General features: G+C 44.8%; 3 protein-coding genes across 3 annotated transcripts in view; 1 reads left to right on the forward strand and 2 right to left on the reverse strand.

The window, feature by feature from the left end:
* Positions 1 to 134: 134 nt before the first annotated feature.
* dhx32a (DEAH (Asp-Glu-Ala-His) box polypeptide 32a) lies at positions 135 to 7,673 on the reverse strand. The gene is made up of 11 exons (XM_071907891.2): positions 7,413 to 7,673; positions 6,154 to 6,347; positions 4,993 to 5,365; positions 3,945 to 4,184; positions 3,766 to 3,859; positions 3,181 to 3,330; positions 2,262 to 2,453; positions 1,855 to 1,995; positions 947 to 1,137; positions 653 to 843; positions 135 to 333 (listed from the first exon to the last, which is right to left on the reverse strand). Exons 1-11 carry the CDS (start codon positions 7,671 to 7,673, stop codon positions 135 to 137), a joined length of 2,226 nt encoding a protein of 741 aa, XP_071763992.2.
* A 1,340-nt stretch (positions 7,674 to 9,013) lies between these two features.
* On the forward strand, positions 9,014 to 12,064 carry fank1 (fibronectin type III and ankyrin repeat domains 1). Its single transcript, XM_071907847.1, has 11 exons — positions 9,014 to 9,026; positions 10,027 to 10,180; positions 10,285 to 10,409; positions 10,527 to 10,608; positions 10,748 to 10,822; positions 10,968 to 11,033; positions 11,128 to 11,293; positions 11,449 to 11,592; positions 11,669 to 11,746; positions 11,894 to 11,938; positions 12,026 to 12,064. The coding sequence occupies exons 1-11, from the start codon at positions 9,014 to 9,016 to the stop codon at positions 12,062 to 12,064; spliced, it is 987 nt and encodes a 328-aa protein (XP_071763948.1).
* Positions 12,065 to 14,005: 1,941 nt separating this feature from the next.
* The window catches only part of adam12a (ADAM metallopeptidase domain 12a), a 61,955-nt gene continuing 50,413 nt past the window's right edge, over positions 14,006 to 25,547 (reverse strand). Inside the window, exons 12-23 of the mRNA XM_071907766.2 lie at positions 24,464 to 24,641; positions 22,632 to 22,721; positions 22,203 to 22,398; positions 21,997 to 22,105; positions 21,305 to 21,503; positions 20,427 to 20,504; positions 19,209 to 19,317; positions 18,665 to 18,800; positions 18,390 to 18,504; positions 16,866 to 17,138; positions 14,495 to 14,682; positions 14,006 to 14,374 (exon numbers count right to left, since the gene is read on the reverse strand). Coding sequence (XP_071763867.2) covers positions 14,305 to 14,374; positions 14,495 to 14,682; positions 16,866 to 17,138; positions 18,390 to 18,504; positions 18,665 to 18,800; positions 19,209 to 19,317; positions 20,427 to 20,504; positions 21,305 to 21,503; positions 21,997 to 22,105; positions 22,203 to 22,398; positions 22,632 to 22,721; positions 24,464 to 24,641 — 1,741 coding nt within the window. The 3' untranslated portion in view covers positions 14,006 to 14,304. The remainder of the gene's footprint in view (positions 14,375 to 14,494; positions 14,683 to 16,865; positions 17,139 to 18,389; positions 18,505 to 18,664; positions 18,801 to 19,208; positions 19,318 to 20,426; positions 20,505 to 21,304; positions 21,504 to 21,996; positions 22,106 to 22,202; positions 22,399 to 22,631; positions 22,722 to 24,463; positions 24,642 to 25,547) is intronic.

Consider the following 25,547-nt stretch of genomic DNA (forward strand, 5'->3'; position numbering starts at 1 on the left):
TACAGCCATGTAATAAATTGACGCTAGAGTCTCTGGTTTGCACTACATAATAAACAGGCTAGTTATGAACACTGTACAAGCACATCCATTTGGCAATAGATAAAAGCCCAGATTTTCATATTTATGATACCGGTTCATTGAATCACACATCTGTCATAAGATGGCACAGCCACTGCACAGTCTTTGTTGGCATCGTTGCTGATTGTCGGGGCCCTCTGTTTCTTGTCTTTGCAATTTCTAGATCCGTCTCGGTCCAAGATGTTCTGCAGTATGTCTTTGCTCTCACTAGGGGGCAGATTGTAGAAGAAGTACTGTGGTGCCATTTGAATGAATCTAGGAAGACAAAACACAGTCATATTTTTTCGAGAAATAAGAAAGAGAAAATACAAGTACCAGTACAATTAATACTTAACCATTTGTTTGACAAAAACACCCCACAGTAGATCCTAAATCCACTTTTTTGGAGATTAAGAGGATTAAAAAAAATTTACGTGTGGTCACATTGCCCAGTCTTGAAACAACAAAAACATGTTTATCTTTTTATCATAGCAATACCAGACAACATAAACCCTGTGAACTCAACTATAATCTGCTGGCTCAGTTGGCATATCTGAAAGTGAGATTAAAAAGAGGGTTTAGAACCCAGACTCACACTTGAGGGGAAATTTCCGAGACGGTTCTCATGCAGTTGTTCTCTGACAGGGTGTACTCATGGAAAACAACCCACTCCGGCAGACCCAGCTTGTGAGACTTGGTCCCGTAGCTGGAGAACGGGTGCATCTGGGCCACGTGCTTGTGTGTCAGCATGAAGTAATTCCCTGATCCGTCCACATCTCGAGCGATCTACAAATAGGGAAATACAACAGTGAGCTGGCAGGAGAATCTCTGTATAGAGGCACTGTACTGTGAATGGCATCATCTATGGCATTCACCGACTTCCACATACTTGCATAAAGAACCCAGCCAGCAGCGCTTTTTTGATGTTGTGGGTGTTGGTCTTGGTTCCAAAGGAGGGTTCAGAGACGGGAAGCTCAATCCTGTTCAGGATGTCAGTCAGCTCTGACCTGATGGCATCAGCTGTCTTCAGGGCCGTGTGATCCAGGAAATAGTCCCGGCACCACTTGTCAGCACTGAAGTCTGGGAAAATAACACGCATCATACAATAAAGCAGTGTTCTGGTCGAGCTCAGGTGCGCCTTGACATTTTGCACAGAAAAAAAAAAAAAAAAAGCAATGAATATTACATAACTTTATTGAAGTTCAAACATAAGCTTCTGGCCACAGTATAGAGCACATTTCCTTATCATCCCTAGTGTTATCTGAATTCTACACAAAAAGATGGAAGCTGGAAGGGTTCCACGAGTCAGCATTTAATAAAAAAAAAATGTTTTAATGAGCAGTTTCTGTTGATTTCATTTTTTAATTCATGACTACAAAATATCTAGTTTTAACTGGAAGGAAGAAAAGCATGATGGTTTACAAATTATTAATCCATGGGTAGCATGATTTACTTTAACCTTACAACCTTTGCCATTTCACCAGCAAAAAGATGCGTCAAAATGGCAAACATCAAAAGGTTGATTGCTCTTGAAGACATCATGAGGCCAGGAGCTAAATTATCAAAATGCTCATGTTTTTTTTAGGGTTAGGGTTCCCTGCAATACAATCTTGTCCAGTATCTCTTATTATGTTTTCCCTACTGGTATGATGATACTAGGTTATATGTAACAAACAATGTAAAGGCTTCATTTGCAAACAGATTGAGTATCACTGCAGTCAGAATGCATCAGGGTGAGTGTGTCAAACTATAGCAGGTTTAAAAATGTACCATTTCAGTGGCAGGACTGTAACTTACATGGCTCTCTCTGGCTTTGTTTGAAGGCGTTGTAGATGTTTATGAGGGAAAAGTGATCGCCTTCAGGGTGCTGAAACTTTCTGTGACACTGGACTGCCTCATGGACCATGCCAGCAGGTGGCTCCAGGAAGCAGCTTGGCGCTAAAACACAGGGAATCAATGGGGTCAACAGTCGCTGGAGCAAGCCACTCTCACCAAAGGCCATCTGGTTCAGTGTCTGGGAGAAACTGCAGCTTTGTGCATCTGCAGACAAACTACCAAGACAACATCCATATGGTGAATCTAAGAACTGGTTAAAAGGATTTTCACTCCGATAAATTCAAAAGGTTAGGAGAGGCAATAATAAACCTCATTCTGAGAAATGGAATGAATTAAAAACTGAACTTTAGCAGCGTGTACATACACACCTGATAGCATAGCTGCGATGGTCAACATCTCATTCACACAGTCAAACTCGCAGGATGCTAGCAGAGCTTTGGCCATCTGAGGGTCCAAAGGGAATTCGGAGATGATGATGCCAATCTCAGACAAGTTGCCATCATTATCCAAAGCTGCAAGGTAATCCAGCTCCTCCAAAGCCTGCATGAGACCCTCGGGATCTGCACGGATGAAAGACACAGTGTGAGTGTGTGTTAAGAGGTCCCAGTTTGTTTGTTTTTAATGTAGGGAAAAATCCGATACATAAATTCCATAAATTGAATAAAGAATAAGAATCCAATGTCACATTCTCTCCTCTGGCATTTGGCACCCATAGATTTACAACTTAGAACCATTTAGCAAAGAAAACAAATCATTAACACATTTCATTTTTTCTGCATCACTCACACTTCAGCTTTTCATACTACTCTTGAACATGAAAACAAAATAGATACACACACACAAGGCAAGTAACATGCGTGCAAGGTTCTGCAAGAATGTAGAGATGTATTACAGTACATTTGGCCTGTACACTTCCTCTTCATTGTACCAGGCTGGCGCTGCCCTAACGAGACATATTGTATAATCGCTAATGAGCTGGCCTCTTTTAGCCTGTTCTGTTCTGTCCATGCTAGGGCGGGTCAGAGCACAGACAATGGTTAGTAGCAGGGTCCTGTCAGCTCGGCTAAAGCATGGCTGACTGGGCCCAAACAGCTCGGCCGGGCGCTGCGCATGTAGATCCATCTGTACTTCCCCTGGCCAAAAAAAAAATACCTCCCACATACACCTCTCTGTTTTAGGGTGGGAGTGAGATACCGTCTGTGGGAGCCAATGTCCCAGGAAGAAAAAAAGGTAATTTCTTCGTCCAATTTCCACCACAGCTCACAGTGCGGTTGTTTGACTACTAACCTGGCCTGTCAATGAAATCACAGTGTCCCAGGCCGGCTATCTCCATCCTCTTGAGGAAAAGGACTGTGGGCGTAATGTTGGACCCCAAGATCTGCGGGGAGCTCTCTGCGGGAAGCGGTCTCTCCTCTGGATACAGGCAGAAGCATTTACCTGGGAAAAAAACAGACAACAGAAACTAAATTCACCGAGGCAAAAAGCTGATGCGCTCAGTGGTTTTTGCATGGAGTTAATTGATTAAGTGATGCTAGAGAGGTGAACAGCACTTGAATCCACTTCGTCCTCTCAGCTTCTCATTAAAACCAGCAGCTGCTCTCCCAAGTTAACTCACCCGCATATCTCATGTCAACCTCAGAGAAGACCAAACAACTGGCATTTTCAAAAACTGAACTCTGATCAGTAGGATGTTTCAGTATACTGATGTTGGTAAGATTCAGTAACAAGTTTTTCCTCCAGCATTAGCACACAAAATTCCAGGATGTTATACCATTTTTGAGTTTGACTAATCAGAAAGAAACCATTTACCCTTTTCAATTGATTTAAGTGCTGTCAAGCTATCATGAGTAAGTATTGACAGACTGTCCATACCTGTTGGTCCAGACAGCTGCTTACGTATGTCTGCTTGACATCTACTGATTGGTCGAAGCACCTCCGAATTAGCCCTTATCCTTGGATTGTACACCTAGAAAGTGCAAAATGCAACTTAATATTAGCATATCCCTCATTCTACATAAGATGCAAATGATTTGTTGGAAATCATAACTTACAAATCTTTTCTCTACTCCCGTGTCGATGACAAAGTTGACAGAGTCTATGGCCCACAGCATATCCTCCCCCCGCGGGGCAGAGAGGAAGACCCTTCTGGACCTCCTGGAGCCTGGTTCCTCGCCCAGGTTCGGCTGTAGCCCTCCTTGGCCTAGGCTCAGGACCACAGGCACCATCTGGCCCAGCTCCGCCCCCAGCCTGGTGCCCTCTCTCTGGAGGATACTGTGGGCACAATCAACCTCCTGTGGAAGAAATGTGTTTTCCTTAAAGGTTAATGGTATGTGGGCTTGACATTTGACAGCCTTATGGATTGCACTGCTCTCAAACGCTAGACAGAGTTGCCAACTTTAGTCAGCTGGAAAGATTGATTTTGTGCCATCAATTTTGTGCGCCCTCTCCCATATGGCAGGAACAAACAATTTTCATGATGATCTTATTTGATAAATTGATACCATCCACGGACTTCAGAGATACACAGCTGTGAACTTCAAGCTCCTTGCTACCCCAGTCTTTTTTTTTTTTAAACCAACAACCATTAATATGACTGATAACTGCCATTTTCATTCCAAGTTCTGAATAACCAAATCTGGATATCATCGTGTCCATTAATGTCTATTGTTTGCTCCATCATAGAAGGCTCTACTATTATTTGTTCCACTTTAAAGCATATCCAAGAATTCTTAACACATCTGCCACCTAACATCAATGAAATGGCTGAATGAGCAGTCCTATTGGCAAGCTTCCAGAGTCCATTGTCATGCACAGAGAGACAGACAACAGCTCTTTAAAAAGAAAAACCACACTGTCACTGTCATCACAACAGAGCGTGCCTCCTGTCAGGCTAACATGATCAGCTAAAAGCAGCAAAAAACTCTCAGTGACAGGGAGCAGTATCCATTTTCTACGCCAGCACTCTATGACAAGTAAGCACACAAAACAGACAGGGGGGGGTATTTCCAAACAGCAATAGAATAAATAATGTCAAGTATATAAACCATGAGCAACCAGCAGTTATGAAACCCCTCATCAAATATCTCAACCGTCTCTCACCTGTGCTGAGGCAAAGAACACGGCGATATCTCCCTCCTCTTTGGTGCGATGGATCTCCAGCACCAGCCTCAACGCCGAGTAGAAGTAGTCTTTGTGGCTGCTGTTGCTGTAGACCACCTCGGCCGGACACGGGGTCTCCAGGCCCACGAGCGGGACGCTGCCGTAGTGGCCCAGCAGCTTGTCCGTCACGGGCGGGACGGCGAGGACCACCACCCTGAGCTCCGGCCTCTGCAGCAGGATGTCCTTGAGGAGGCCCAGTAGTATGTCGGTGCTTACTGTCCGCTCGTGGGCCTGGTCGATGACGATGGCCCCGTAGTGCTCCAGCAGAGGGTCCGACATCATCTCTCTCAGCAGCATATCGTCAGTGCAGTACCTGTGATGAGGTCATTAGGAGGGTTATAGTGGAATATGATGGAAGTGCTTGAGGTTTTCCAGTCAAAATTCATGCAGCATATAACCAGTGAATACACTTTTATGGGGATAGGCAGTGTAAGATGCAATGTGCGAGAAGTGGCATTGGCCTATGAGTGTTCATTCCATGCACTGATTGGAAAAATGAAAATATATGTTGCATGCAATGCATCACCCAGCCTTGAATTGTCAAGACACAGGATATGAAGGATGCAATATACACAAACGTGTACTGTGCATTAAGAGTTCATCAATCTAAAGCGGTGCTGGTGTTGCTCTCACACTGATAGATAACACTTCTTGTTGTGATCTCAGGCAGTGTGTCAAGCCTAATTGTCTTCGACTTGAATGTGGCCCACTTATATGCAAAAGAGAAGCATAGGCTCCAGTGCCCTATACATTATCACGGTTACTGTAGGCTGCAACACACACACACACACACACACACACACACACACACACACACACACACACACACACACACACACACACACACACACACACACAGCACTTTATCTTCATTGAGGCAGCACCTTCACAGGGGGTCTGTGTGGGAAGCGCCAGCAATGTGCCTTCATGCATGAGTGAGGAGCGAAGGCAGGGAGAAGATAAGTGCAGCAGAGGTAGTGTGTGGATGAGATAAAAATGCGATTCGAGTGCGGTGCTGCGGTCGACTTCGGTGTGGTTTCACGCCGCAATTATGTAGCCACTCAGCAGTTTCGCAGGCACGTGTGGAGCAGGCGAACAGACCTCAGCACCGTGTCGGCGGAGCAGCAGGTCTCCAGGGGGATGGTGTAGCCCACTTCGTGGCCGATGTTGACGTCCATTTCATCGGCCACGCGCAAGGCCAGATCGACCGCCTGCTGCCTGTGGATCTGGGTGCACACCACCATGCCATGCTGGTACTGGGCAGACAGACAGAACTCGGCACACCACTGAGGAATCTGAAACACAGAACATTAGTCACCGAAACTCTGTTCGCCTAACATGACTTGAGAGTAAAATATGCTTTTTTATCAAACATAAACAGTGTGCCATTTCTGACAAACAGTGGAGCATTTTCTAAGCACCCTGTCACAACAACTTGGGAGTCAATGGAGAGGATCCTCTCAGGATTGCGCCAATAGCTTTTAAGTGTAAACACACAGCGCAACAAACAGTGACAGGGGATATCCTACGGTATTATCGCTCATGATGCAAAATTGCTTTGGCAGCATGCGGCGGCTCCAGCGGATCAGGGCTTAGCAGCATGAGGTCCCCTAACACCCATGCTGGAGCCTTTGTCCTGCCTGGCTGTCAGGCAAGCGGGCCCGCTGAAGCTTGGACAGCCTCACACAGGGACACAACAGCATCTGCTGAGCGGGGCAGCCTGTTCACACAGGCTCACACATCCCACTGTGGGGACGGGGAATATTTACTGCATGATGCAACCAGCACCTTTAGAGTTTATTCAGTGTCTTTCAGAGGAGTCAAAACTCTAGAGAAGTAGTGCTTTTTAGCTGATATACACTATATAATGGCAATCTTTGACAAAACTATCATAAAGCATGTGCTTCACATTTAAATCAAATCAAGAGAGGCTGGCCACTCAACCCTTCAGTTTATTTGTTGACTGAATAGCCAGAGTGCTGGAATGTGAACAACAAACTGCAGCAGGCCATACAAATTGGGTTATGCAGTGGTATTTGGGTCCAATCTGAAGCCAGTCAAAATGTCACTGAACAGAGAGATAGGGAGCGGCTCTATTCTTAAAGTTTGCAGCCCCAAGCTCCGAAAAGAAGCTCCAATATCAGGTTCCATGTTGCTATGTTTAGATGAGGAGGCTGGCCATCCCATTGAGCTTCACACCCCTCAAGAACTGAACGCTCTAGAATGAGCAAATGCAGTGAATATACCCATTATGAAACACCTTTACATCTTTATTCTTTTTTTCTTTAATTAAACCTTTTCTTACACTGAGCCTAGATGTAGATCCATTATCCTGACAAGAAATGAACACTCAATCTCACCTGTGTACTTTTCCCAGTCTTTGCCGTTCCAGACACAATAACAAGTTGGTTGTTCACCAAAACATCCACAAATTCGCACCTGACCTTCCATACTGACAGAGCCTTCCTCTCTTTTAGTAATTTGTAGTAACGGGAGGAAAAGGGCAATCCATCAAATTGATTTAATTCCAGATCGTCTCCAAAGCCAAACGCATCTTCCCCAGGACATCCTGCGCTTTCAGGGAGAACGTCTTGCTCTGTTAAATTATTTTCCTCCGACATGACACGTATATCTGGAAATCCGGACGAGAGCGCAAAAGGTTTTTGGCAACGCTTCAGCTACAGTGTGTGTCCATCCAGATGTCAAGCGAATTTTGAACGACGTTTTTAAACATTGCAAAAAATGAAAAGATAATTAGTCGCGTTTCCATTCAGCCTTTATAATTCGATACAACATATCCTACTATCCTAAACGCAGTTTATGAATTTCCAATCCCGAATGACCCGCAAATCGGTCTTAACTGCCCAGCTGCTAAAATGCGACAGCTAAACTTATCTATTAACAGTATTTCGTCTCATTAAAGTAGTTTGTGAAGTTCGGAGTTTAGTTTCTCCCGTTCCGGGTTGGTTGGAGCGCAGGGCGCAGCGGTGCGTAATTATGAGCGGCGTGGCTCCACACGTGTATTGATTTGCATATAGTTGAGCACTGATCTAATCATAATCTCCCGGCAATCTAGTTACACCCTACGAGAAGAGAGTAAAAGTATATTTAGAAATTAGTAGGCTAAGTGTAATAATCATGCGTGAGCAAGTGAGGATATCCCCACCAGTGCAAGGAATAGACGATTTTCAGGGAATAGATCATCTTTAACAGGAATCTCCTTGCACCAGTGTTGGGTGGGAACGTATTAATCAGTAACGCGTTACTTTTTTTTTTTTTTTTTTTTTTACCAGTAACGGATTACTATTTCAGTTTCAGTAACGATATTACATTTAGGCTACAAATTAAAAAAAACAAGTAAGACTGCTTTTGTTATTACCTCGTCAAATATCAGATTGAAGTTGAATTATCCAAAAATCGGACCCACTATTAACTTTCCTCATAATTAGTCGTCTTCCTCTCACCCTGTGCTAAAGTAGGCCGATAGTAATAGCAGAAAAGTTTACTTTCTCTGGGTGGAAGTAGTCCCACTTTGATTGATCCCACTGATTTTATTGAGCTAAATGATGACAAGAACATCGGACACCACCGCTGGAATATAGTGATAGGATGCAATCGCCAATATGAGGGGTAGCCTAGAGAAAAGTAGGTTAAAACTAAGCTATAACGAGTAGTGCAAATAATTACTGCTCTTACTGAGTAATTAAAGTAATTAGCCCACATTATGCTACTTCTGAAATGAATAACGACTAATTAATTATTTTTTAAGTAACGAGCCCAACGCGGTGAGGAGCCTGGCTGTATTGTTTGCTCAAGTGAAAGTTTGCACATGTCGACTGTCCACCTGTTCCTATAGCAACAATCAACTAAAACACTGGACTGTATGCTGGACACAGAGAGGAAGCTGCTGTGGAACACAGGAATGGAAGTTGAAAAGCAACATGGAATGATGCAATCTGCAATGGAGAGCCAAGGTAGACTACTGTGAATTTGTCTTTTTTTTTTTTTTCCAAGATATGATTTTCAGAGACTAGATGAGTAGGCTATTCTGTTGAACTTAATATGATCTGTTCCTTTGTTCCTGGTAAGGCTCCAGTGTTTCAAAAAGGCACCAGTTTATCAGACATATACGCCCTTTGCCAGGCAGTGCGACGTTACTTACACCTCCATGTGAAAGACAACCAGATTCTGTTGCAACAAAATAGTTGTAATGAGTCAAATCTAGAGTTTAATATATGTTACTAAGATTGTTAATACCTCCATAGATAATATTGGATGTAAGTAGCCTATACGAAAGGAAAGCAACATTTTATATTTCAGCCTATTTATAGAGGGTCATTGATTGAGCGCCTTGGTCTCAGATATCAAGTGCGCTATCCTCTCACCACTCTTAACAATAGCAGTGTAATCATGAAACCATCCTGGGTGAGGATGTACATTTTACCTGTTGCATTATTTCATAGGACTTTTAAAGCACCAGGGCTTAAGGGCATTTATGTAATGGGATGAGTTGATGTAATATCTTGTGAGCCATCTCAACCAGCAAGAGTAACCATGTCATATGGTTTCATATTTCATCTGGTAATGCTTAGCCGATAGAAACTCAGTTTTGAACTAAATGTTCATTTAAATGTTGCATAAAGTGGTACTCCTGAAAGTGGGTGTTAGTGCAATGGTATAGACACAGTTATGTGTTTCAAAAATGAGAAATGTATGAGAAGTGCATGCTTGAGATGTATAACTTTGCTTAACTGTATGTTCTGTAAGACATTAGTGCAGGTAGGTATTAAGATTATGCACCTGTCTTGTATTTACATGAGTAAGTTAACTGTGGTCCATCAGTCAAACCCTCAGCACTCCAAATGATCCTGAAACACTTCCTTGTTTGCTCAGCTATGCCCTCTAGTGGCTCTCTGATACAACTGGAGAGAAATGAGTGAAACTGGTTAACAGCTCACCCACTCAACCCCACAGGTGCTCTAGTGGTCGGGAGAGTGAACCACCATACTATAGAACTGAGCTGGGACAGTAAGGAGAACGCGGCCCGCCTGGGACCTCCTGAAACCTGGACCCTGTTCACTCTGGAGGAGAAGGACCCGAAAAAACACGCAATTCTAACTATCTATGTGTGAGTAAAACATAAGCCCAGTGACTCTTTTATATAACAGTCCAAGTGTTTCTGGCAGTATCATGACAGCATTGATAATGATTCTGTTTTCTTCTTGTTTCAAGTGGATATGGAACAAAGTTCACAGTGGAAGGGCTAGAGCCAAACACCTTGTATAGATTCAGACTGAAGACTTGCCATCTTACAGGAGAAATAGTCTACGGCCAAGAGATATCTATTTGGACTACAAGTATGCATCCCCTACATGATGATGGACTGTAAATGTTAATTTCAATCGAGTCAGTCTCTAATACCTCAACACTATCTCTTTGGACAATACTGTGTGGCATTGCTTTTTTTTTTCCAGAGGAACCACTAAACGGGAAAAACCTGCATCAGGCTGTCAGCTTCAACAATGAAGATGAGCTGACTAGAATTCTAGGCATGGAGTAAGCCTGTCTGCGACTCTTCTCCCAGTTCATCATAATGTATAATACCATGAGAGGATTTATCTTTCATGTTGGCTTATAACTAGCATATTCCAAGTGAAGGGGAAGTGATTTCCCGTTTTTGCCCTCTTCTTGATAGCACTATAGATGTCAATGTTCCAGACCAATTGGGCTTCACCCCTCTGATGGTGGCAGCAATGAGAGGATTTTACAGGTAAATATCATAAAGACACTGTAAATATCATAAAGAGACCACTGCACTCAGACTGATCATTGCATTATCCTGACAATAGGTTAGAATATTGAAAAAAAATGGGGTCGCACTTTTGAACTGACTAATAACCGCACTCCCGTTTTAGTTTGGTTGATATACTGGTGCAGAATGGAGCAGAGGTGAACATGAAGAACAGTAGTGGGAAAGACAGGTATAAGCATGTTTTGTAACCCTTCCTCAGTGCTATAATACCCATTTGTACATTTTAATTTGGTAATGTGATGTTTGTCTCTGTGTGTGGACAGCCTGATGTTGGCCTGCTTCTGTGGCCACCTGGACATTGTGAGGTACCTCAGACAGTCTGGGGCTTTGTGGACGTCCCGGGACAAAGCTGGATGCACCGCCCTCCACTGGGCTGTAGATGGCAGTCATCTACCTGTCATCCAACACATGATAGAGGATAACTGTCAGGTAAGAAGTCATTTCAACAAACCCTAAAGGCTTTGTTGAATGTCTTGCGTAGGCTTTGTTTTTGCTAGACAGATTGGTAATAAGAATGAAGTCTGATATTGATTGATTGATTGATTGGTTGATGAATAGGAAATGTGTTATCCCCCGTCTCTCAGGTTGATGTGAAAGAAAGTGTGTCTGGCTGGACGCCCCTCATGAGAGTGTCAGCAGTCACCGGTAATGCTGAGGTGGCCTCCCTCCTGCTCAGGGCCGGGGCCGACGTCAATGTCAGGGACAGGGACGGAAAGACGCCGCTAATGGTAAAAGACATAACATTTAATACGTTTCCAATGTGAGATCTCATTAAAGAAGCTGGCGTGATGTCTGCCTTTTTAGATTGCAGTATTGAACAACCATGAAGACCTTGTCAAATTGCTTTTAGAGAACGGCGCAGACCGCCTTGTTAAAAATGAGGTAATATGCTACAGCTCTCAGTTTTGAATGGGGAAATCAATAACATATTTCAGACCCCTCTGAAAATAATGACTACTGTAAAATGTGAAATTACCTTTGTGTTTCTGTCCTATCAGGGACAATATTCAGTCTTCTTTCTGTTCGCAGTTCGGCTCAAGCGCGAAAGAAATGGCGAAAGCTTTTGAGAGAAAGGTGAAATTTGTAGATATATTCATCATTCGTGGTTTTGAAATTTCATATGTAGGGCATAAGCAAGTATCTGTATCTGTTTTTCCACAGAGTATCATGCAACTGCTGGAGGGAAAAAGCCAAGTGTAACAGAAAAATACAGATTTTGCTGTATGCAGATTGTGTTGTGTGCTATTTTAACATTCAAAAGTGCATTCATTTTTTGAAACATTAATCTTCTCACGCAATTGATCTTTTCACTGTGTTCAGCCAGTCTTGCTGAAAACATGCACCCAGTCTGAGTATTGAGCAAAAGGATCAATGAGACAAATGTTTTTTCAGTGTTTGATAAACAATTTTACTAATACTGCTTGAGTGCCCAAAATGCCATGGACAGACATCGACACTTTGAGTGTTTTCTTTACATATGATGTATCAAATAATCATACAAAAAGCATTCTCCATGAAAATGTGTTCACCGGTAACACAGCAGACAAGGAACATAAGGACATACAGTCAGGGGACTGGACACTAATACTGATGTAACTACTACTACATGAGCACATGGCATTGAAATAGCAAAGTAAACAAATTAATGTAAAACTAGTGCATCATTAAAAAGATAACGGTATCAAAAGTAACGTAATTATTTAACATTGGATTTCTGTGTTATAACTCACAGAAATACTAGATGGACATCACAAATCATGTCTGTTCTCAGCCTAGATATTTGTGAACAAGGTCTGTGCTTAAAGGAAGTGTTGCTCTATGTGAATGTACATGCTGCACTGCAATCAAGTAAAACAATAATGCTGCAAAAACAATGGAATACAATAAAAGATTACCACATGTTGATTTATGTAAGACTTTGTATCTGACATGTAGAATGGTTTGAAAGACTGTTCTGGACAGATACTCAATAGTAAAAAGTTAAAAAAGGAAATAGAAAATGAATAACTGCTGCACATTTCTCTACAATCAGCCATGGGAGTCAAGTTCTGGATGTTTGCTGGCTCGGCACACACTGAATAACCACTAAACTTCATTTCATGGGCAGGAAGAGATCGAGAATTGCTTCCTCGTCAAGTGAATCGCTCTCTTCCCCTTAGAGAAAAGCTAACCTTGTTGGTTCAATATCCACACATTAACCCCCCCCCCCCCAACCAGGCACTGGCTGTCTGCACATGGGTACCTCCATAAAGTTTATTTGGCCTCAATGGCTGCCGGCTTGTAAGAATTTCGTTAGTGATCCCATGATTCAATCACGGAATTTCACAAAGAGCCCTCGGTGCATACAGGCAGAGAGGGAAATATCCAAAGCACACATGACCTTTAGCGGAGCAATATTTCAGAGTAGTGAAGTCTCTCTGAGGGATGAAGGCTTCCTTGATCTCAGCCCATTTCAGATCCATGTTCAGTTCACATCTCGGTCCCCAGGTCCCTCGACTGAGCTGCCTGGGTCTCGTTAAATGAAAGATGATGAATCAGTGACATTCGTAATGTTGCACAATTCCGCCGGTTACCTTTCCCCAATCTGAATGAAGGGAAACGGAGCTAAATCTCAGCTGGCTGGACAGAGCTGCACCACTCCTTCCAGTAACTGCACAACACTGCAGATGTAATCATGTGTTGACAACCACATCGCAGGGCTTTTGCATTAACACCGTGGCAGGACTTGCCTATGCTCTTTCCCCTTTGGTTGTTTCAAGCTTTGCCTGGCTCGAGACCGCTCAGAGTCACTCCAGACAGCATGGCCCTTTTACAAAAACTGTCTCCATCCATCAAATCTATTGAGCCCTAAATTGACTAGAAGTGTTCTTTCAAAGACCCGACTGGAGTGGGCGAAAGTGTTGGAATACGAGGCCTCTGCTCTGCAAAAGAGCAATCCTCTGTCATTGCACATTATGCTTCATTCAGCTCATTCAGCTCTTCTGCAAGCATATAAAACAATCCTATCATGGAAAGGGTTCCCTTCATCATAAATGCAGTTCCTTTAACACAAAATTGTCTGTACATCACAATTTCACAGATTTTAAAGATTGGCTTCTTTTCTTTTTCTCCCCCTGCTGTCCTCAATACAGATCAGCTGATGTGGAAAATTGGAACCAATTGCAAAATGAATGCAAACAACAAATTAAAAATTCTAAGTTGCTACCATAAAAGTAAAAGTGTCTGGCACAGTGCACTGTGTGGCAATAAATACAGAATATAAATACTTTACATGTACCTGAGCTCAGACTCATAGCACCATTCAGAGACAGAGCACCAAGGGGACACGGCAGGTCTCCTTATTCAAAACTCAGAGAAGCCACCATCTTTTAAGGTTTTCAGAGTTTTCATAGTGCAAATTGTAATGTCGTATCGCAACAATGTCCCTTCTGGGCCAAGTCTCAGCTGCTGTACTTGACGTTGGCAATTATGCGAGGCTTTGGTAGTGTTGGAGGTTGCTTGGCAATGGGTCTGGAGGGGAGAGGAAAGAGATATTGAAGATAAATGAAGTATACCAGGTTTGTGTCAGCGTAAGATGCACCTCATATTGTTTAATTTAATTAACCTAATGAGATGAAGGCTGGGTCTTACCTGTTGGGGTGTGGGATGGGGCGTACAGGTCTGGGTACACCAGGGATTGCTGCAGGGCCACAGACAGCAGAGGAGCCTTGCAGCAAAGCGTGACCTTGCAGCACAGAGGGACTCCGAACCAGACGAGAGCTCCTTCCCAGCGGGTCGGCAGGGAGAGGCTTCTGGGGCGGGCTGGGCTTCTCCAGCTCCTGACAGGGGACAGACAAGACACATGCTCATAATAACTGAGAAGCACCACCAGGTGGCAGTCAAAGTCAGCCAATCGCAGCTCGGGTCTGCTGGTTGTGTCCTCGTCGTTCAGTCATCATGGCAGCCCTGCCCATATGACTCGCGATGGGAAGAGCCGTCATGTGGTTCTAATCTTCTCTGCGAGGATGAGGTCATGATAAACGCCTGCTACCTACTCTCCATCTGGACTCCATTCACTTCCTCCTCTCCTCCCAGGCTGGAGAGAAGCCTCCTCAAACATCTCAGGAAGAAAGGAGCCAAGCAGCAGAACCTCAGAGATCGCCCATGGACTGCTATTCCAAATATCATTCCTTTCGCAACCTCAAACTTGAAGCCCTAATTCATTGTTTCTATTAAAAACCTTCATGCTCCATTGAGAGGCCTCTTTATGCCATCCATAAAGTCATTAACACAGGTTATGTCTCCCCTTTGCATCCATAATGTCAAGAGCCGTGAGAAGCTTCACATTTGAAGCACTGCTACTAATTCATAACATTCACAGCCAATACCGTCATGCAAGGGGGGGATTTGAGCTCCATCCAAAAACATCAGAACAGTATCAAATGGTAGTAAAATCAAATGCCGGCAAAGGCAAGAACACGTTTGATCGGGTGCATGATTAATAGGCACAAAACTCTGAAATAAAAGTAAAAGTTTAGCATGGTTTCAGCTGAGAATAACGAAGTCCATATCTCACAAATCCAAGCCTGCCTTTAACTAAATAGCTCCAGTCAATCAGGTTAAACGCTCCCACTGGACAATGCTTCCTTGCCCCCCTGCAGAGAGCTTTCCGCCGGGCAAAAAAACACACTCCAGCTTGGTCAGCCTGTCTGGAGCTGCCAAGCAGCTGCTAAAGATACTGGCGGTGAGTCTGCTGCCAACAGGCATCACTTTCACTTTCACACTTTCACATTAAATAGCAACAGCTGAGAGGGAAGACTCACTTCCTCAATGCAAAACATTGGCATGGGCTACTATTCACCTGTTGTAAAGGTGTATGAAAACCAAGATCCTTAGGTGGAACATAATGGAAGCAAAGTTCACTTGAAATGAAAAACACATCTCACAGTACAATTCTTATCCATCATATGCTCATTATTTTTATTAGCTCCTTAACAGCGCTGTATTTGAAAAATCCTCTAGCAGTCCTCCTCTGTGATCCCGCCCATTAATCTGGACAAGAGGAGAATGTTATTAGCTCTTTAACACACTTCTAATTAGCCTGATACTGGTGCGGCGTGGTGTTGACCTCTGCTCCTCAGCGGTGTCAGCTTCCCTGCCGTCCCTGGGGCTGGACTATGATCCTTGACATAAATTACAGTCAACTTTCAGGGGGAGCTCACTGCTGATCTCAGGCTTCTAATGCAAAGCCTCTTTGTAGGTGTCACTCACATTTGATTCTGTTTTTTCTCCCTCTGGTTGTGTATTTCTCGCTTGTTTGCACTTTCTTTCACTCACCTCCTCATTATCTCTCGCCTCTCTGTCTCTGTCTCTCTTTGCCTTTCTCTCTTTTTCACCCCATTTCTCTCTCTCTCTCTCTCATTCTCCCCCCTCCCTCGTCCACAGGGGACAAGTCAAACCGGATTAAAGGCAAATAAGAGCCTTGGAGAATCACTGAGTTAGTGGGATTAATCACCAGGAACCCCTGGCTTTCACCTCGCCTCAACTTTGACAGCCTCCAATGCCATAGCTGAACTCTATGGAATACTACTGGCAGCAAGTTTACCACCCTGTGATATTGGACCGGCTTACACACGCCAATTGGCGTTTCATCTTCTCCATGCTCCCCTCCACAAGGCTGGCTCCATTTTCATTATTTATGCGGTTGGCTTATATTATAGGATTGAAGTCTCGCTCGGATGACGCTAGCTCCTGGGTTAACCTCACTATTTTATGAGGCTATGCGTAACTGTCAACACGCATATACTTTTATAGGACACCAAAGAACCATGAAAAGGGTCCACATCACAACACCAATCTGAAGGTGCAGTGAACAACATCAATTCCCTGTTTAGGTATTATAGGCTCTAGTAGTCAGTAAAAGCTCCCTGGACCCACCGGAGAAATTACAGTGACTAACAGCACCAAGTAAAATGTTTCCACCTCTGTAAATGGAGGTGCAGCGAACAGGGAGTTCACTCACCATGACCATCCTGCAGGAGTTATGGCGTGGCGCACTGCGGAACGACGCCCCCCTGGGAGGGACGTGGATGTGGGGCGGCGGAGCCCGGTGGGGCGGAGGGGCCGGGGGCCTCGGCTGCCCGGGGCCCAGTCCAGGGACAGGAGAGAGGGACAAGGTGAGAGAAAGAGGGACTGGGTGGCTGAGGTGAACTGGAGGGCACTGGGGCAGTCTGCGCAGGCTGTGGGAGGGGTAGGGGGCCGGCGGGAGCAGAACCTCTGGCCCCCGGTGAGGAGGCTGTGGAAAGATGAGAGACAGAAGAGTCAGAAAAAAAACAAACCGCGGGACCGTCTGCTTCCCATCAGAAACAGTCATGTTAACCTCCTTGTCTTCTCCACCCCTCCGCCTTTCTTCCTGAGGCTGTCAAAGGTGCATAAATCAAATGCTCCCACTGGCCTGCTCACTATTCCCCAGGTCCTCCTCAGGTAACCTATCAAAGGGAAAGACAAAGGAAGACAAAGACTGTGCCATAAGCACCCGTCTGGCCTCAGCCAAAGTGCAGCCTAGGTGGACAAGGCTACAGACCCCACACACGCTCTCATATAGACAGATCAGACACCACAGAATAGGGCAAACATATGAGTCTGCCTGTTATTTAGTCCTGTCCAGATGTGCATGGCTCAAACACGCATGCAGTGACACGTACAACTGCACGCACACATGCATGCACATGCACACTCACGCACCGGTTTAACGCAGCTCCTGACAACTGGAAAATGACCTCACCTGCACTCTGCTTACATCAAACAGTCTTACATCCTTTCTCTTCTTACCGTTGAGCCCAAATGAAAACCACATGCTACAGACGCAGTAACTGAAAACACCAATCTCCAGTAATGTACAACAGCTTGCCTGTGTGCATGTGCCAGCCTGCAGCACAAATGTCAATTCTAACACGGCTTCTCCTATTACTGCAACCCTAACTCAATCGATCACAGGTCAGTTCGCATTATAAGGCATGTCAGGGCAATAACAGAGTAGTTAAGGCATACAGAGTAGACATACTATTCATTACAGCGAAAAGCTGCTCTGTTTTGCAATTATCGGTAACATCGATGACTTTATATGACCAATAGGCAACCACATCAAAATTCCCCACCTGAGACGTGCAGATAAATCAATTTCTCTATGAGCAGGCAGCTCTTAATGACAAGAAATGTATTGAAGTGTCATGAACACATTGCTCACCACAGGCTCCATTATCAGCGCCTCCTCCACATGTCCACATAGTGAGGGATGATTTAATTGGATTTGAATGAGCTGCCGTTTATGTGAAAACAACATGTCACTCCCGTAGAGAATGATTTGTGCTATTGAGACAGCAGCGGCATTCCAGGAAGGATATTATAGGAAGGATCATCTGCTGGTGATCCTTTTTATGTAGGAGTGGGATATTGTATGAATGGCTTAGTGTCTGCATTGTTTGTACAGTATCTTTCTGTCAGTCTGTTTTTGCGCCTGTGGAGTAGGGAGGTATAGTCTATTAACCTTGAAGATGCTGGCACTGTGGGGCTGAGCCGGGGCCTGCCGAGGTGGAGAGGTTGTGCCCACTGACTGGGACTGGTTAGGACTGGGCGGCCTGCTCGTCCCAGAATGTACCGACCTGCAATACAATCATTCATACACCTCTATTAACACATTCAACTATACTCATCAATTACAAAATGACAATTAGTACCATTTTCTATGATACAGATGATGAGTTCTATGATATCTACGAATGAACGTTTATCAAGCTCTGAGAATGTGTGTGACAAAAGCACCTGAGCTTCTCGATTGGGTTCTTCTTATTGGTGAAAAGCAGGCCCAGCAGGGTCTTCCTCTTGAGGCAGATGATCAGACCAGCCCCCAGGAGGGTGAGCAGAGCCACCAGGATCCCCACTGTCAGACTCCCATGGTCTGCTCAGACACACAAAAGGAGAGAAGAGGAATTCTCATAAACGGTGATCTTCTGGTACTGAACATGGCACAGTTATCTGTGGACATTTCTTTTCTTTTCTTTTTTTTTTGTGTTTTTTGGGGATGAAGCAACATCTGTGGATTCTGTAGTGTTTCTTTTCCAGCTTCTAAAGTTTACTGCCGCCATTTGCTACCATAAAAGTATGGTTCTGTGTATATGAGAGCAAATGTTTTAGGAGTCCTCAGATTCCATTTATGCCTGAACATGCGTCATCGATATATTACAATAAGAGTACTGTTGAAATGCTCATATATTCTATGACCGATCAAGAAATCCATGTGTGTAACATAACAAGTAAGAACCTACAGTATATCAGGCACTGGATGTACTTGTGACAGTTGATTTACCTGCTAATCTCATGGGGCCACTGTCCACGCTCCCTCCAAAACCCGCCTTGTCACAGAACGGGGGCGCCCAGTGGGCCTCACAGTGACAGTTCTTATTGTTGTTGCACACCTGCATTATACAAAAGGATAGCAAAAGGTGACAAAAGTGAGTCATGTTTACGAGATTGGCTGCAGCCTTGAGTGACGCCGTGGCTAACAGATACAGATGTCTGAGCATGTTCCGCATGGTGGAGCACTCAGAGTCAACCTCCACTTTGTCACCCACTGCCACGGTCCACGTGGTGTAAAAACCAGAGCAAGGCTTCTCCTTCACCCCGCATTTTTATACCCCCCAACCACCAAATTCTCTCTCCCTCTCTCTCGCTCTCTTGTGTTCCTGTCCTTTAGAGGGAAGGAATGGCAAAGTCTAAGAGGATTCCCTAGCAGGGTAATAGAGAGCAGGTGTGGGCCTCTTTGAAAGGCAACATCTTGATCTGATCTGTGCAGGGGTGCCCTGTCTGCTATTGGGGCAACATTATTTTATGTCTGTGCGTGAAACAGTTCTTAGAGCTTTATAGAGAGGTAAGTCTTTAGTGAAGCTAGGCAAACAAATATGACCGTATAATAACTGGAGATGTCTCATTTTAAGAGATGGTAAAAGCGATACCCTCTCTAGCGTAGTTTGATGAAGAAATAACTTTATCAGCCAGATTCAAAGCCTCTGGGACTTACTAGTGAATTTAAGGGTATTACCACAAAGCCACATATTTCATCTAAACAGGACCACCCAAAGAAGTTTGATGGGTGGCATTTGAAGAAGTGAAAAAGAAAAATCCAATATCCGAGCTCCCCAGCTGCGTGTCACTGCTCCCAGGGTTTGGCCAAATAAAGCCTGGCCTTCAGATTTCAGTACAGTTTTTGGGACAAGGACGACTGCCTGAGAGTCAAACTATGATGAATGGCACTTAAAGCCGAACATAAATGAAGCCATTATATCTAATTGATTGAACCTTTCAGCAGCCAGAATGATTGATTGCAAGGCATTGTAATGGTTACCTACCCACCGTATATTGGGCATTTGAACATATTGCGGCCCAATGAGCTTCTGAGCAGGGGAGGGATAGGATATTGAGCAAATAACTAAACTGGATGGGGACTGCTCTAAGCTTGGTAACTAGTGGATATCAAATAAATTCAACATGGTAGGTTCTGAATAGGGACGGGAGGTGCTGTACTCACCCCTCGGCCGCTGCACTTGGCTGAGCAGTCATGCACGCCAAAAACACTGACGTTCTGGCACTGGCGATTCAGACACATCTAAAGCAGACAAAGACATGAAAAAATGACAGCGTGAGTTCACAGAGCATTGCAGTAATATCCAAACCTAATCCAAATCTGGTGACGAATAAAGGGAAAGACTAACTGATCCAGCTCTGCTATTTCTGTTAATGAGACACTGACAGACGAATTCAGCTCTAAAACAGCTCAGCATGAATATATAATATGTTAACACTGGGTGGTTTTCAAGCATATTTAAAGCCGCCATTTCAAAAGTTGTTTGGTGCGGACTGTGGGCTCCTTCAACGCACCCCACCCAAATACATCCAAGCTGGATGTGAAGATGGGCTTGGCAGCAGTGGGCAAGGAGAGCAATGCCAGAGTGTTTGACAGATGAGGGCAGAGGCTGGATTCTCCTTCAGGGTGGAGGCTTATAGACGAGTAAATCAGACAAAATAGACTGACTGGATCAATGCAGTAAGCAATGGGTGTATTGATGGCCATTGGAACATGCCAAATAGCCTTAATAATAAGTCAAGAAGGCATCTGTGGAATATCTAATGGGTATTTCTTTTTACCGACATACCAAAGAGCCTGTCCATGCCTGGACTGACGTGCAGACACACCCTATAGAACGCTTAGAACATCTTAGTCATAGGCTGATGTCACTCCGCACCACTTTTTCCACAGTTATTGCCCAGTGTTTGGGCAAAACAGTTTCACCATAGTCTTAGAGATACCTATCATCACTAGTGAGTTAGCTGTACCCTGCAATTACTTGAATGCCACATGTGTATCTTTACTGGCTGCATCTGACCATCACAGGACTTCGCTCTCACCATGCCATCTCCACACTTGGTGCCCGTCAGGACCAGGCCGGGGTCAGGCATGTCATCACCCAGGTAGACATGGGTCCCTCGGCACAGGATCCGCCCCCCTTCCTGCAGGGGGATGTTTGTTTCTATGGAAACAGCGTTGGTGCCAATTACGGGGCGGTTGGCTCCTCCTTGACACTGAATTTTGCCACACTTAGCGTCTCTGTAAATACACGGCAAAGCAACAGCAGCACAAACAATGTGTTAATAGAATAACACGTCACTGTTTTCTCAAATTTCTCTGCAAATGCAATTAGTTTTCCTCTAGCTCTAGCTCTCCAATTAGGGAAATTGGAAAACATGCAGCTTGTTTGTGCTCTTTCCAGACTAAAGACCGAGAGAGATTTTGCAAGGCGCTGCATTATGCCGAGTGACTCTGTAACCTTTGCTTCAGCGGGGAAGCCATTCAATCACGTCCAGTGCAGTTCTCTACCATTAGAGAAATTATGTCAAGAGGGGGCTGATAATGCCCCTGCCAAGGATAACTACAGTCATACACAGAATAAAAATAACCCATTCAAATGACGCTGTATGAATTCTATAGATTTCCTAATTCAGTTAAAGAGTGTTTTTTACATCTGAACTGCATGAGTTTTTGTTTGTTTCACCCACATGTTGCTAGTGCTTGTGTAGTAAAGGGGAACACTGGCACTCACCTTGCTTCGCATTTGGCAAAGGAGCCTTTGGAGTCTTTGCCACAGTTGCCATAGGGGTCTCCTGCTGAGTTGACCCTTTCAAAGCAGATGCCCGGGGCTGGCTTGGCTCCTACGGCGCACATCGCAACGCATTACTATGAAGCCGGCGACTGTTATATTGAATGGGTCAGTGTGCCGTGAGAACCAGCAGGGGGCCCCCCACTTACCTTGGCCCCATAGTGTGATGCACTGCTGCTCGTGGGTCTGGCAGATGCCGTTGTAGCAGTAGCCGTCCACATTGTGACAGGCGTGGCCGTCGTGCAGGTAGACGTTGGCAGGGCAGTGGGGGTTGGTGCCGGTGCAGAACTCTGGCAGATCACAAGAGTTACCGGACTCACGGCATGGAGTGCCCGCTGGCTTCAGCTACGCTCACATATAGACACCAAGCAACGGACATTAAGACAAGGACACAGAAAGTCTGCAGTTAACACAAACATGGGGTCAGCAATAAGCAGCTCTAGATGAGGACATCCACCAAATCTAATGAAAGGCACTACATTTGAGACTATATGAATCTAAGAAGGTTTTTTTCTGTCAAGATGCCCCTGGGAAAAATACCAACTGTGTGAGTGTTGGCTAGCCGGTTTATATCCTACCTGGCAGTCCTGGCAGCACTCTCCATGGGCGCAGACAGCATCTCCCTTCAGAGTGCAGGTGGTGGCATTGCAGCAGGGATTCATACACTCCTTCAGAGGGACAAGAGAAGAATAGGAAAAAAAAAGAAAGTCAAGCAGAGAAAGGGAAGGGAAGCAAAGGAAAGGAAAATTAACTCACCACAAAGAGATCATGTTTCACCTCAGATCAAATGCACTTTGAGTTATCGGAGGGGATGCAGCCCTCGCTGGGCAGTGTTCCATACCAACTAGAGGCCCTGGCCGAGGTCAGGAAACACCGGTTCCTGCTTCTCTAAAAACAACAACCTCTCCATCGGATGGAACCTACAACCTCATTCAGACCCCTCGAAACATAAGTTGAGAAAGAGAGCGAGACGTCTCAACCATCAGCGTAACATATCCCCCTCAGCATGGAGGCCCATCTGTTTCATGTTAGTCTTTATCACAAGCCATGCACTGCACCAATCAGCGACTCTCTGCCTTCTGATAGAGATGGAAGGGGAGCCGGGTCACATCCGAGTATGGCTCAGAAGAAGAAGAAAGCGTGAGCATGTGTATGTGCATGCACGAGTGCGCATACACAGATGCGGCTATACGCATCTGTGTCTGCTTGTGCGCGTATGACCTCATACAGAGGCAGTCTGACTGGAACCCCCGGGGTCGGCTCTCTCCCCGTTGCCATTAAGCCGCGGCCTGAACATACTGTACGGCACAGTGCGGCAGGAGTTAGGAGGAGGTAGATGGATGGAGCTGGCAGGGGACACAGCGGACATGATGGGCCTTCCAGAGCTCGTTTCAGCCTGAAAACCATTAAGGGCCGTTCCCATGGTCCCCGGGGCCGAAGGGTGCGGCGGAGTCACGCTGGAAAGAAGGAGCCTGTGATTGTGAGGAATAGGAACCAGGCTTTTTAATGAGGCTTTTTAATGGTGGAGAGAGGTGCCGTCGGAGCACTCTGATCTGGCCTGGGCTGGCTTGACTCGGCGCGGCTCTGTGGAGAGCTTTATTAGTGCCGCTGGCATGGGCTTATGTCAGTTCTTTGTTTGGAAGGACAGGGCCACTTTCAACCTGACCCTGGATGAAGCCAGACCATACATCTACTGCCTCACACAACAGGCTCACTGGGCATAAAGGTGTAACCACAGCAAAGCAAATAGCAATACACAAAGCAAGGCATTCTCTCCTAGACTAGACATATTATATAATTCAAAATATCCTCCCAAATCATAATAGATGTCCCCTTCATATTTCATAATTCTGTTCTTGTCAACTTGCCTTTGCTGATTGTCAGCTGGATCATGATAAACTGGCTTATCATCTTGCAGTCTGAGATGTTTGGAATGTGTGCCACCATTACATATGTGCATGGCAATGCACGCTCATTTGAATAATTCACTAGTTGACAGCGTGAAGCTGTCAGCGATGTTTCCTCTCAGTGAATTGTATCATGATCAGACAGCCCTCCTCCCAAACACCTCGGCAGTGCGTACTTTGAATAAATTCACACTCATATCTCTAAGCCCCCTTTCTGAAGACTGTTTGCATTATGAGAGCTCTGCACCGCACCTTCTGCAACCCAGATGAACTATTTGTGTTTACTTGGGGAAATATTGGTTTATGCCATGTTTCTGTCAGCAAAGCTACAGAAAACCTCACTATGGTTTCATGTTTATTTCATTTCTCAAATGTGGGCAACATACTTAACGATGATTTATGAACAGAACAAAGAGCTTAGGAAACACATTTCAAAGTTGGCAGAAGGGGGCATGAAATCAAGATGCTGAAGAATTGTTTACCATGACGCACAGCATCCTTACCTCTAGCTCTCCACAGTCGCACTCCTCTCCCTCCTCCACGTAGCCGTTGCCACATTTCTGCCCGCCGTAGAGCACCTTGACCTCGGGCATGTTGAACAGACACATGCCCACGCCTTTTTCAAAGCTGGCGGTCAGGTCCTTCTTGCTGCAGCTGCTGAACACTGTGGGGAACGGATACCTGCGAGCGAGAGAGGGAGATTCTGTGAGTGACAGAGACTGATAGACCGAAAAGAAAGAGCAGGAAGAGAGAGGGAGAGAGACGAGCGAGACGACTGAGATCACCCGCAAGGGGCCTCTTCAGTCTGATGTAATCAGTGCTAATTGCTGCTAATCACAAAATCAATTAACCACTAGAGCTCAGCAGCCTCTTCAAATGAGCTCGATCAGCATGTGAACAGCACAGGGCCCCAGCGACGCTTCCCTCCGAGGAGAGAGGGAGGTCTGATAAGGCATATTTTATGAGACAGGGGACCATAAAAACTCAAAAGCAAAAAAGCTCTTCCTTCGCAAGACTTGCAACACCCATAAATTTGGGAGAAAGGGGAGAAAATGTGGGATGTGTGTGTTTTTAATATTGTTTTTGGAGCGGACGGAGAGGGTGGTCTGCTCCACAGGGAGAGCGCACAGCCCACAGCTCTGTCTGCCAAGAGCTTTGTTACAGACCTCATGTCGCTTTATTGAGCTTTACTGTGATAATATAGTGTGCTGGATGACAGTGCGTACGCGTGAAGAGTATGTGGTATGTGTGTGTGTGTGATGGGGTTGTATCTTGTTCTCTGTCTTGCTCTAGGTAGAGAAGTACTGTATTATAAGGTTTTCAATATCACCTCCCACAATGCGAAAACTGACAAACTTGTTAAGTTATTTGATCCAGACTTATCAAGCTTATTTCAGGATAATGTAACTCCTCCTATTTACTTGGTAAAAGTGAAATTGTTTCAAGATTTTCCTCCTTGTTTTATGATGATTTCTTGAAAGAAGTCATTTTGGCATGTATCAAGTGAAATTTATTGAAACCAGCTTATCTGCCAGTGCAGTGAGATAATTTGACTAAGAATATCACAAAATAAGCTCTGGAATATGT

The sequence above is a fragment of the Centroberyx gerrardi genome, chromosome 20, assembly GCF_048128805.1.
Source record: "Centroberyx gerrardi isolate f3 chromosome 20, fCenGer3.hap1.cur.20231027, whole genome shotgun sequence".
In the NCBI taxonomy this organism is placed as follows: Eukaryota; Metazoa; Chordata; class Actinopteri; order Beryciformes; family Berycidae; genus Centroberyx; species Centroberyx gerrardi.

Coding starts and splice junctions, on each gene's coding strand:
- dhx32a (XM_071907891.2), bottom strand. CDS start 7,673: ATGTCGGAGGAAAATAATTTAACAGAGCAAGACGTTCTCCCTGAAAGC. Junction 5,366..6,153: donor TCCGCCGACACGGTGCTGAG/GTCTGTTCGCCT, acceptor ACCTCATCACAG/GTACTGCACTGACGATATGC. Junction 3,860..3,944: donor CGGGAGTAGAGAAAAGATTT/GTAAGTTATGAT, acceptor TGCACTTTCTAG/GTGTACAATCCAAGGATAAG.
- fank1 (XM_071907847.1), top strand. Junction 11,034..11,127: donor AACAGTAGTGGGAAAGACAG/GTATAAGCATGT, acceptor GTGTGTGGACAG/CCTGATGTTGGCCTGCTTCT. Junction 11,939..12,025: donor CGAAAGCTTTTGAGAGAAAG/GTGAAATTTGTA, acceptor GTTTTTCCACAG/AGTATCATGCAACTGCTGGA.